Source organism: Lissotriton helveticus, chromosome 7 (assembly GCF_964261635.1).
Source record: "Lissotriton helveticus chromosome 7, aLisHel1.1, whole genome shotgun sequence".
In the NCBI taxonomy this organism is placed as follows: Eukaryota; Metazoa; Chordata; class Amphibia; order Caudata; family Salamandridae; genus Lissotriton; species Lissotriton helveticus.
Window position 1 is genome coordinate 285,413,894 of NC_136068.1, and position 12,208 is coordinate 285,426,101.

General features: G+C 44.6%; 1 protein-coding gene across 1 annotated transcript in view; it reads right to left on the reverse strand.

Moving 5' to 3' along the window:
- The window catches only part of LOC144769045 (protein-glutamine gamma-glutamyltransferase E-like), a 305,940-nt gene extending 294,377 nt beyond the window's left edge, over window positions 1-11,563 (reverse strand). Inside the window, exon 1 of the mRNA XM_078653040.1 lies at window positions 11,467-11,563. Coding sequence (XP_078509166.1) covers window positions 11,467-11,473 — 7 coding nt within the window. The 5' untranslated portion in view covers window positions 11,474-11,563. The remainder of the gene's footprint in view (window positions 1-11,466) is intronic.
- Between the last annotated feature and the right edge of the window lie 645 nt (window positions 11,564-12,208).

A 12,208-nucleotide genomic window follows, 5' to 3' on the forward strand; every position in this document is an offset into this window, starting at 1 on the left:
AGGGTGCTCTCATCAGTTTGCTGTAGCAAATTAATGTGTCTATCGCTGCTGTGTGGAACTTTTTTTTACTTCCCTGGCTGCATGCATGGAAACAGCTGTGTTACATTCCTGGGGCCTCATTTATGAAAAGTGACGCATCGCTGCGTGAAAACAGCGATGCGTCACTTTCATTGCGCCCTCCTTGCGACCCCAATGATGCGTCATATTTACAATATGACGCATCATTGCGCAAGGACAGATATGTCAGTATTTCTGCAAGTGACGCAACTCCAGCAATGCATCCTTTCAAGGGCCTGCGTCAGTCTTACGCCTGCTGTGAGGCAGACCTAAGATTTTGACACAACCACGTCCTAGTAGTGACACAGTGAAATCTCATAGATTTCACTGCGTCACTTCTACGACCTTTCTTGCGTCAATACGCCCCCCTTGCATACATTATACCTGGCGCAGGTATAATGTGGCGCAGGTGTTTACAGAGTGACGCATCTACCTAGATGCGTCACTTTGTAAATATGGCGCAACAAGGCGCATTTTTTATGCCACTGGTGCGTCACAAAAAGTGACGCACAGGCGGCGTAAAAGTGACGCACAGCCTCATAAATGAGGCCCCTGGTCTTTTCATCGTGAACCCACTTAGAAGTATTCATTTGATCTCACTCTACATTTTATGTAGACTTAAGTTATTTAACTCAATCTTATTACTTTGTTTTGGGCAGTTATATCAGTGTGCCTGCGAGCCGTGTGAAGATTTTACCTCGCTTTCTCCCCATATTAGAAGAACTGGACAACACTGCCATCTACTGGCTATGTTTTGCATAGAATATAAATAAATGGCCTTGTATACATTTTCTCCTCAGGTTTTATGTTGCTCGGGCACTGAACCGAGTACTGTAAATCAACTTGGATATCAAGTCGAATATCTTTATTTTGAGGTTTTGCCTGCACAAACAGCTTATTATTAATCACATAGGTGAAACCTAATGCATTTACCAATGCTTGTTTTTATTGCAGCCCATTTTCCGTAAGGAAAAGCAGCTTGCATTTGAAAAGATAAATGAAAAGATGTCTATTAATTTTTTTCAGCAGGCAGTGGTCCGTGGGACCACTGCCTGCTCTGAAAAAAACGTTTTTGCTACCATTCTGAAAGGGGAATGGGTCCCTTGGGGGCCCCTTACCATTTACAGATGGGCAACCACCTACTTGAAATAGGTAATATAATGCAAATGTTTTGCAATTGCATTTTGGTCACAAAACATTCTTACATACTTCTGCGATTCAGTATTAGGAAGGGACGCCCTAAACACATCCCTTCCCAATACTGAATTGGTATGTATTCGCAATTCCAAACTCTGCTTCGGTAACATGTTACCGAATCGCAAATTGAAATCCATACATACCAAAATGCATTTTACCGGTCGCAAATGGCCTGATTCTGTGAATCGGGCTGTTTGCGACCGGTAAAATGCATGATACATATGACCCAATGACTGTAACCTGGAAAGTGGCACTGTGTGTACCGATGTTTGAAAACAGAGATAATGATGACCTCTCCAACTGTAGGCTTTTGCCCATGCATAGCCCTGTCAACAAAATGCCAGATAAAGATTTATACCATTGTTTTATAGTTTGGGTCAATACATCACAGGTATTGCTCTGTCCTTAGACAGGTTTTAGGGAAGGGCATTCATTCACTCACAATTGTTTGGTAATAGCACCCCTGCCTCATAATGCCTCAATGAAAGATTCAGCCCTTTAGTTGGCTGTTTTCTTGACTTTAAATCTGCTTTTGATTTAGTTAAGAGAATGATGTTGTGGAACAAGATTACTACAATGGAACCTAGGCTCTTGGATGCAATCCAAACCTTGTATTCGAGAACCATTGTTTAAACGTGGGCAAAGGAAAGCAATCATTTTTGCTCTATAGGTGGGGGCTCATAATCACGATTTATGTAAAATGAACAATTATTACCTCAACTTAGAACGTATTCTAGCAGGGATATTTACTATGGGCTCACCTAATTCTTATAACACACACTCTAGTTGTATTAGCGTCGGCCAGCTTGTTTGAACAATTGTCTAGGGGCAGTTTTGACTCTTCATAAAGTAGCGCAGAGGGTTTGCCTGATGCAAAGAACGCATACCATGCAGATCACAGATCTGTGCTTTATGTGGATAGCTGAGTGGATTACTGCTTTTGCCACAGAGATCCATTTGTTAGAGCAGTTCATAAGATACAACCCTAATATAGAACGGTGTATGTTACGAATTGTCATCAAAGAGCTGCATGCAAACTTCATAAAATAGGTTAGGACAGTCTGTTTTTTTCCCCATCTTTTATTATCTATTCCGAATGTTGCTGGGAAGGGTTTGTTCAGGTGGGTAGATGTAGATTCTTACTAGTAAAGTCAGCCTTTACCAGTGCCTTAAAACAAAGAAAATGCATGTGAGAGAGGGTGCTATGGCGAGATGAGGGGCACTTTTGCATGGTGGTCATGATGGAATCCGAGGAGGGGGTCCGGGGGGGAGGTAGGGGGGGGAGACCGAAAGTGATTGTCACACCGCTCTAAAGCTGGCCCTGAATAATTATATAATGTCAACAAAATTAAATGTACAGCCGCGGCCAGTGCAAGTAAAAGCGATGAGGTGGGGGAGTCGACAGATGATGAGGGAAAATAACATTTAAAAAAAAGAAAACTATGGGGCATATTATCAAGGGGATTTATCTCCGCTTTTTTGGCTTTAAAAACCAAGAAAGCGGAGATAAAATGATCTCCCTATTACCTAGCTGTCGCTAACACCAGTTAGCGACAGCTAGTAGGAGATAACGACCATCTTGGGCCCCGCTTTGCATGTCAGTGAAATTTATCACTAATGACATGCAAAGTGGGCGTGCCAAGATGTTAGCGACTGTAAACAGTCGCTAACATCGCTATCTCCTATTACCAACTTTTGGAGATATTCGCTCTAAGCGCTAATATCTCCAAAAGCTAACACCTGCCCCTGAGCAGTTCTTAGCCATGTTATCCAATGGTAGGTGGATAACATGGCTAAGAGCATTAGCTCGGTAATGCATGAATATCGCTGACTTTTCAGCGATATTCATGCATTTCGGACGATTTTTATCCCTTAGGAGATAAACCTTGATAATAGCAAGGTTCCTAAGCGATAAAAATCGCCGGAGCTCGGCGTTAAAAATATTACCGCTAAGCCAACATAGCGATAATTATCGCTAGTTGTTGGTAATATGCCCCTACTTACCTAATGCTCGCCGCATCACAAATCCGGCAATTCAGCGAGTGCAGGGTAAGTCGTTTTTTAAAATGTTATTTTCCATCGTCGTCGCCTGACACCTCGGGCCTCCTACCTCATCACTCTTACCTGCATGGGCCACGGGTGCAGATGTATGTTATTTTCCTGAAGTCAAAATGCTTGCTGACTGGTGTAATGTTTGTATTACACCGTGGGCACTAGGACGCCCTCAGCTGAGGAGGCGGGATAAGGGAGGGATGGTGGAAGAGGAGGGAAAGAGTCAGTTAAAGTCGGGGATTGTAAGAGAGTGGACGTGCATTTAAATAAACCAGAAGTAATTCACTCACCTGAGTTTGTGTCCTCTGTGGCCAGGACACTACAGCTGACGACGAGGGTGGTCGCGACTCACGCGGCGTGGATTTTGTCCCCTCTCAGCGCTGGAAGCACTGCGCGAGTGCGTGGAGCGCTCTGCACCGTTCTCCGTGGTACTGTCCAGGTGCCTACCCCGGTCGCGTATGCCCGCTGCTGGAGTGAGGGGTATTGTGAGCCCCCCCGCCATGGAATGGCGAAAGACAAGTGCGGGCGTTTGTAACCCCCCCCCGACGTTGTGGTGCTGCAGAGGTCTCGCGTTGCTGCACTGCATGAGAGCGAGCTGGGAGCCCACCCCAGTCGCGAGCTACCGGGTCCAATACCTGTGGGTAAGTGTCCTCGTTTGTCCCTCGGCTGCTGGGGAGGTCTGATTGATGGAGGAGCTGCTGCAGGTGTGAATGTGGCCAAATCTCATGGGGTGCGAGAGTTCGTGGTGGCCATCTTGGAGTCAGGCGCCTGCTCCAATCCCCTGCGAGGGAGTCCCGGTGGCCATTTTGAAGTCAGGTGGAGGGCCTAACAAATGATCAAGCATTGGCATATTCAATTGTAACTTCAGCAAATGATCAAGCATTGGTAAATTCAAGTGAGCAATCAAAAATCATTGAGCATTTGCAAATGCAACTGGAAAATAGGAAAATCATCAAGCATTGGTGAATCTAATTTGAAAACCTGAAATCCATCAAACACTAATAAATTCAATTCCACAGCTGGAAAATCATCGAGCACTGGTAAACGCAAATCGAGAAGCTTTCGAATTCAGCTGGGGTGTGTTCTAGTGTATGGTGGTTGAATCAAGCCCTCCCAAGTTCAAGTCTAACACGTCCGGTGGAGGTTTGGAGTGTGTTTTGTCTGACGCAACAGAGGGAACTGTCGTCTTTGTCAGTGGTCAGGTGTGATAGACGACCGCCTCATCACCATGTCTACCACACCACCTCCTCAAGCGGGCCCGGCGCAAGCCTATGCTGGACAAATGGGGGTGCTTGGAGTGTCGTTTTTCCATCCACCGGAACCCTTAGTCCTTGAAACATGAGGAGGTATGGGTCTACGTTGGAAGGAGTGGCTTGAAGACTTCGAAGACTTCATGAAGGGTTCGCACGTGACCAAAGCCGGTCAACAGCTGATAGCACTACGGAATCTAATAGGAAAAGATGTCGGCCAAATCTGATGTGTGTGACGCACTGAACCGGAAATTTTTGCACAAAAGGAATATTGACTATGAGAGATACACGTTTAACCTCAAGAAAAAGAAGAGCCCATGTGCGCTTACATCACACGTCTCGATATTGCGAGTTTGATTCTTTTTCGACTGAGGATGCCCTTCATCTGAGAGTCATCTAAGGCTGTCAGTCTGAATCACTGCGGCGGAAGCTACTGAAGAAAAGCTATTCGCTGGACGAAATTTAGGAGATGACACGGGTGCATGATCAGGCTGAAGAACATGTCAAGAAGATGGAAGCCGGAAGAAGTGAAAAGCGTGAACAAGCTTTCAGGCTTCAATCTCGCAACACACGCAGATATTCTCCAGTGAAGCCAAGGTCATCCCGGTGCAAAATGTTACAGCAACCCAGATGACACGGGTGCATGATCAGGCTGAAGAACATGCCAAGAAGATGGAAGCCGGAAGAAGTGAAAAGCGTGAACAAGCATTCAGGCTTCAATCTCGCAACACACGCAGATATTCTCCGGTGAAGCCAAGGTCATCCCGGTGCAAAATGTTACAGCAACCAGGGAATCGACGATGTCACAGCTCCAGTTGAACGCCATCTCAAATGCTACCGCTGTGGCTATGAGTTTCCCCACACAGAAGAATGCCCCGCCATGGGTCAAAAATGCAGGAAGTGTGGAGGAGAGAACCACTTCGAGAATGTATGTGGAACTTACAGGAAGGACAAACAGAGGGATCAGGAAAGGTCCTCTAGACCATCGAGCACTCATCACCATCAAAGCAGTACGTGATCATAAAGACTTATCAACGGGATCATCCCACTCCAGCTGCCAGTCTCGTCGGAGCTACTGATCCCGACGCATCCCTTCTCAAGAATCGAGGTCACTGTCTCCCATCTCACAGGACAGTGATGAATATATATGTATGCTCGCTGACCCTGACCAATTGAAGAAATATCCTCGGCTCAGCATTCAAATTGGTACGCACTGGACCAAATTTGTGATGGACAGTGCAGCTGCCCTCAACTACATGCCAGTGACGGAATATCAGAGGATGAAGTCACCACCGCAACTAAGCCCTGCTCATGTGAGAGTTTACACTTGGATGTCCAAAAAGCCACCCCCCTGTTTGGGAAAATTTTCAACGCATCTCACGTATCAAGGTCGCACTATTCCTGCCTACATCCATGTCATTAAAGGGCCAGAGGCTGACTGTCTTTTGAGTCTTCCGACTGCTGAACGACTGAGACTGGTGGACATCTTGTACAAGGTAGATGACGAACTTGATGTGGTTCAGAAATTTCCAAACTATTTGCTGGCCTGGGAAAGATGGCCCACTGTCAGATTCGATTACACATTAACGAACAAATAGCTCCAGTAGCCCAACATCATAGGCGGATCCCTATTCATCTCCAACAAGCAGTCGAACAGGAACTACAAGATCTGCTCCAAGCTGAAGTCATTGAAAGGACGGATGGACCTACACCCTGGGTCTCTCCTGTAGTAGTCGTGCCGAAGAAGGGTGAACCGAACAAATTCCGTCTGTGTGTTGATATGAGGGCGCCCAACACCGCCATTGAAAGGGAAAGACACCCCGAGCCACAAATCAGTGACAAGATTGCATCACTGAACGGAGCAAAGATATTTTCCAAACTGGATCTTAACAAACGTTACTACCAACTAGAGTTGCACGAGCAGTCACGTTACATCACAACTTTCTCAATGCATATTGGTCTCTTCAGGTACAAGAGACTCAGTTTTGGCGTGTATTCTGCCGCTGAAATCTTTCAGGAAGCTATTCGGAAAACGATTCATCACATCCCTAACGCCCTAAATTACAGTAATGATATCCTTGTTTACGGGTCCACGACACAAGAACATGACACCGCCCTGGAACGAGTCTGTCATGCATTGATGGAACCCAACCTCACGTTAAATAAAGCAAAGTGTGATTTCCATAAGTGCACGTTGAAGTTCTTTGGCCACATTTTCTCACAGGCAGGGATGAGACCAGATCCAGACAAGGTGGCTGCCTTGAATGATACTCCCAGTCTTCGTGATGCCGGAGATGTCTGCTCTTTTCTAGGGATGGCCAGTTACTGTGCCCGGTATATCCAGGACTATAAAACCATCAGTTATCCCCTGAGACAACTCACCAAACAAGGTCACCCGTTCAAATGGTCTGCAGGCTGTGAACAAGCATTCAACTACATTAAAGCGGCTGTGGAGTCAGCTGACACCATGGCTTACTTTGATCCAAAGAAGAAGACAGAGATCACTGTTGACGCCAGTCCTGTGGGGCTGGGAGCTATTCTAGCTCAGTATGACTCCGAAAGTGACCAACGATATATAATTGTCTATGCCAGCAGAAGCCTGACTGAGACGGAGAAGACATATTCACAGCCTGAGAAAGAAAGCTTGGCTGTTGTGTGGGCCTGTGAGCATTTCCACATCTTTATGTATGGGAAACACTTCACACTAATTAATGATCATCAAGCCCTCATTACTATCTTTGGCAACCCTAGAGCCAAAATGCCGCCGAGAATAGAACGCTGGGGTCTTCGCCTTCAAGAATACATGTATACGATTATACACAAGCCTGGAAAAGCGGAAAACCCTGCTGACTACATGTCAAGACACCCCATAGAGACAACCAAGTACCGACCGTCCGTGGCCGAAGAATATGTATGCTTTGTGGTAGATCAGGCACGGCCACCAGCCGTCCCGCTGGAAGCCATCCTGGACGCCACTCTTGAAGATGTCACCCTACAAGACGTAAAGCGTCGCATACGCAACAATGACTGGAGGCATCTAGATGACAACCCTCCCAACACTTCAATTGACAGACAGGAACTTGCCGCTTTCAAGCACGTGAAGGAGGAACTGTCGGTAGCCACCAATGGCCTGCTCTTACGAGACAATCGAATAGTCATCTTGATCTGATCATCCTGCACCGCTGCAAATGTCTCCATTGCCGGAGGGTGTGTGGCAGCATGTTGCTGTAGACTTTTTTGGGCCATTCAAATCTGGACAATACATCCTAGTCATCATGGATGAGTATTCACGTTTTCCTATTGCCCAACTCATTGTGTCTACAAAAGCGTCCAAAGGAAGGAAGGAAGGAGAGAAACATGAAAAAAATTAAAATGAAAATGTGAAAAGAAGGATGGAAGGGTGAAGGAAATGTGAAACAATTAATGGATGGAATAGTGAAAGAATGAATGGAAGAATGAAAGAATCAATATAGTAAAGGGTGCATGAATGGATGGATGAAGAGTGAACAGATGGGTAAGAGAGGAAGGATGGATAGGTGGTAGGATATTTAGATGGACACATGGATATAATGATTGATGGATGGGTGAAAGGTTGAGTATATAAATGAAAGCGAATGCATGGATGGATGGAAAGTTGAAGAGATTTACAGATGCATGGATAACGAGGTAGAAGGGGAAAGGATGGATAAATAGATGGAAGGGGGTGAAAGGGTGAAGGGATCTTCCCTAAGGACGGTCATGTTTGCTCGTCTTTCGTGCTTGCTGTGTGATTATATGTATTGTGCAAGTGAGTGGAATTTTAATTTTCTGGCTACTGCCTTGACTGTAAACATACTTTTATGATGTGAAACCCTTTGGCAATCAGGACCATAACTTTGATAAAATGCAATGTGGAAGTATTTCCTAGGAATACACAGCTCAGTTCCTATCCAAAAATTCCACTTCAGGCAGGGACTTCAAGATGTTAAGGTAATGGTGCAGCAACATTTGTTAGTTTGAAGAAACAAAATCTGCACCTGTTGGTTCATTGCTGGGCTTCTTTTCTCCCAAAGGTGTTGAGAGTGTTAATGATAAAATAATTGAAATATGGATCCTAGCAAATCTGAAGTAATGAAAAATATTAAAATAGAGGATCAATTAGTAAATGGAATTTTAAGAAGAAAGTAAAGCAGATATTGACTTCCTATAGTGATATTATCAAAAGTGTTCATGGAGCACAATAGGCATGCCCATCTGCTTTGTGCAGCCTTGGGGCACTTTGGAATTACAAAAGGGCAAAAAAAACATGTGCGGCACCACCTATAATACAGATCACATATGTTACTTTATGAATAATGTAAAAAATGTGTTTTGTTTTCATTCTCGAAGCAGGTTTTTAAATTTTTCATTTACCCAATCTGGACTGAATATAGTATAATAAAATGTATCAGACCTAAGAAATAGCCACTGTCACGACAGGTCAATGGAGTATTCTCTTAACAGGGACTTCCTTGAGGTGCAGCAAGCCACGTCATTTCCTGGCATGGCAAGAATGATTTCCCATCCCCTGTCCTTTCCACCATTCCCTCAACAGTTACTAAATCTCTCTGGAGCATTACCCAAAAATATGACTTTTTCTTGTTTTTCTTCTTGAGTATTTCACATTTTGCAGTTTGAAAGTTCGAACTCCTTACTAAATTGCTTTATTTGCTTATTTTGTAGTTTTTTGTCAGTAAATAAAGAATTGACACTTCAAAAGGTGGAAATTATATACAATATTTTTTCATAACATATTGGCAAAGTGCAAACTCATTTGATGGTCTGCTTTAATAACTGAATATAAAATGTATGCATCGTAAATGTCAAACAACATACACTGCCAGCAGTCTGCAGCCTTTTTACAATATTAATCCACACCCATACCCCCATTATGCTGCGTGCCTCGCGTAAGGTTAATAGATCTTGTGCAAGATCCCATGGGACGAGAGCCAAAAGAGATTGTGAAATAGATAGATGGAAGTTTCAGCTTCATCAGTTTCGCAATGTTTCAGCGTCCTCAAAGACTAGGGACTTCCTCCATGCCCTCTCTGTGATTTACACCAGCGCTTCTTGTGTGTTTAAACTCCGGACCCTTCCTGCAACCTTGGTGCTAGAACTGTAACTGCTCCAGGAATAAAGACTTTAGCTCTGTGTTTCTCTGATGAACAGTAGTGCCAAGATAAAGCACTTAAGAGTCTTTAATATATGCATGAACTTTCTATCCCAACCTCTGTTCTGAGTGTAACCTTAGGAGTGCAAGTAACTCCAACCTGTTTGTTCCTAGTCTATCCTTGAGAATGACGGTAACTCCAACCTGTTTCTGTGCTATGATGTCTGCTCCTCATGCACTAACTCGGAGAAATTCATAGTTAAATTCATGGGGCCTGATTCACAAGGGTAAACTTATACTTTTGTATAATTTTACTATTGTTTGCTATTCACAACCAAATTTAGGAGTAGTATGTTTACAGGCGCATAGTCTCCGCACATAAAAAGACCTATCTTTTTATGTGCAGAGACTCCGCACTCCTAAAATACTGGGGTAGATCTACAAGGAAGTGCTGCAGCGTGGAACCGCAAGCCTTTCGACTGCGCAACGCTGCGGCACTTCGAAAGCACAGGGATGCAACATATTTACAAGAATATGTTGCATCTCTGTGCTTCCCCCCGCGCTGGCTCGCACAAACTGCAGCCATGCGCCGGTGCAGGCACCATTGCACCATGTTGCAAGGATGCCTGCATCGTGGGGAGATTGTTTTTGTGCAGTAAGGGGCACCTTCCTGCACAAAAACAATCACTACAAGCATTTTCCTGTTTTAATGCGTGCTGTAGAATGCAGCAGGCAATGAAAGAGAAAAAAAATAAGAAGAAATAAAAACATTTCTCCACATTGCGTCGCACAGCATTCAGACGCATCTCCAGATTTACGATTTCTTGTAAATCTCAATATGTGTCTTGTTCCATGGGTGTTGCGTAGGAACACCCACAGCAACACCCATGGGGGATTTCCTCGATCGGAGAGGAGCCTCTTAGGGTATAAACATAAACACTTTGGTGAGTGAAAGGGTTTTGGCAGAAATGGATAAAACTCATAGGAAAGAAGGACCCTGCAGATAGCACAAGTTTGCTACTTGGTTCTCCTTGCAATAACCTGGGAATAAAGCAAACACAAGGAGATGATGGATGGAGCGCTGATACGTTTTAGATGCTCAGCCCCAGTCACAGATCTAGGTTGAATCCATCATCGTTCTTTAGCTCACTTCACCACCCCAGTTCAAACCCAGCCATATGCAAATGAGTCGACCCTGTCTCTTTAGTTTTCAGGTCTTCCTGCTAACACGGAGCAGCACTAAGGAGCCAAGAGTTGGATAAGTTTTAAAAACCCTGGGATGTCATTGGGAGCCAAAGAGTGTTTTTTCAGGTTTTTTTTTATCGAGCAAACAGTGCTTTACATGAGCACCAGTTCACATGACACTCTTCTTTTAAGCAATTAACCCAGAATTACAGGATGATGAGTCAAGAACAGATCTCGAAACCGGAGGCATATTATCAAGCAGGGCGTTAACATAATCGCCGCTTTAGCGGCAGAAAACTGCTGCTAAAACGGCGATAATGGGATTGATAATACGCCGTAGAGAATTCCCATAGAAGCCCATGTTCACACCAGAACATGGGCTTCTATGGGAATTCACAAGGGCATATTATCAACCCCATTATCGCCGAATTAGCTGCAGTTTTATGCCGTTAAAGTGGCGATAATGTTAACGCCGTTTCTTGATAATATGCCCCTTGGTTCCCCCATTCCAAAGTGGCTACAGCTGGGAAGCAGCCGTGCCCAGAAAGGCTAACTTGGTAACTCTGATAAGTAAAGCTGGGGAAAAAAAACACTCACCTCCCATGTTTTCCTTCTGCCTTGCGCTGGTGCTTGTCTGCTTCGGGAGTAGATGTGAGATGCTGCACTGCAGTGAAGCTCATTTATTTAAATAACCTGGAGCAGAGGCCTCTCCTTGCTGGCAGAAGATAGATGGTGTTGACGAGCTGGGTGTGTCACTGAATGGATGGATGCCCGTTACCTGTTGGCACACACTACAGTGAACAAAAATATGCTTAGTGTTTGACTCGTTTTTCTCATGCACACTTCTGAATCCTATTTGTCAAAGACTATGAACGGGGAGTGATTCTTGGCTCAAGCTATAGCACTGAGGGGCATATTATCAAGAACGGCAGAAAACTGCCCGCTAAAGCGGCGATATTGGGCTTGATAATATGCCATGGAGAATTCCCATAGAACCCCAGGTTAACACCAGAACCTGGGCTTCTATGGGAATTCACAAGGGCATATTATCAAGCTAATTATCGCTGCTTTAGCGGCAGTTTCCTGCCGATAAAAGTGGTGATAATGTATCGCCTTTTCTTATAATATGGCCCTGAGTTCATTTAAGCGGAGACGACTTGAGAGCTAGATCTGAGGTTCCAATGGGTGATTGCCCACCCCCACCTCCCAGTGCTTTTGGGGCAGTTGTTGCATGGTCATAGTTAGCAGATTACTTTGTGATCTCTTCACCCCGCAATACACAAGCATTGGTAAAGCAAATAAGTCTTTCTTATTGTTAAAGAAAGTGGTTTGGCAATAG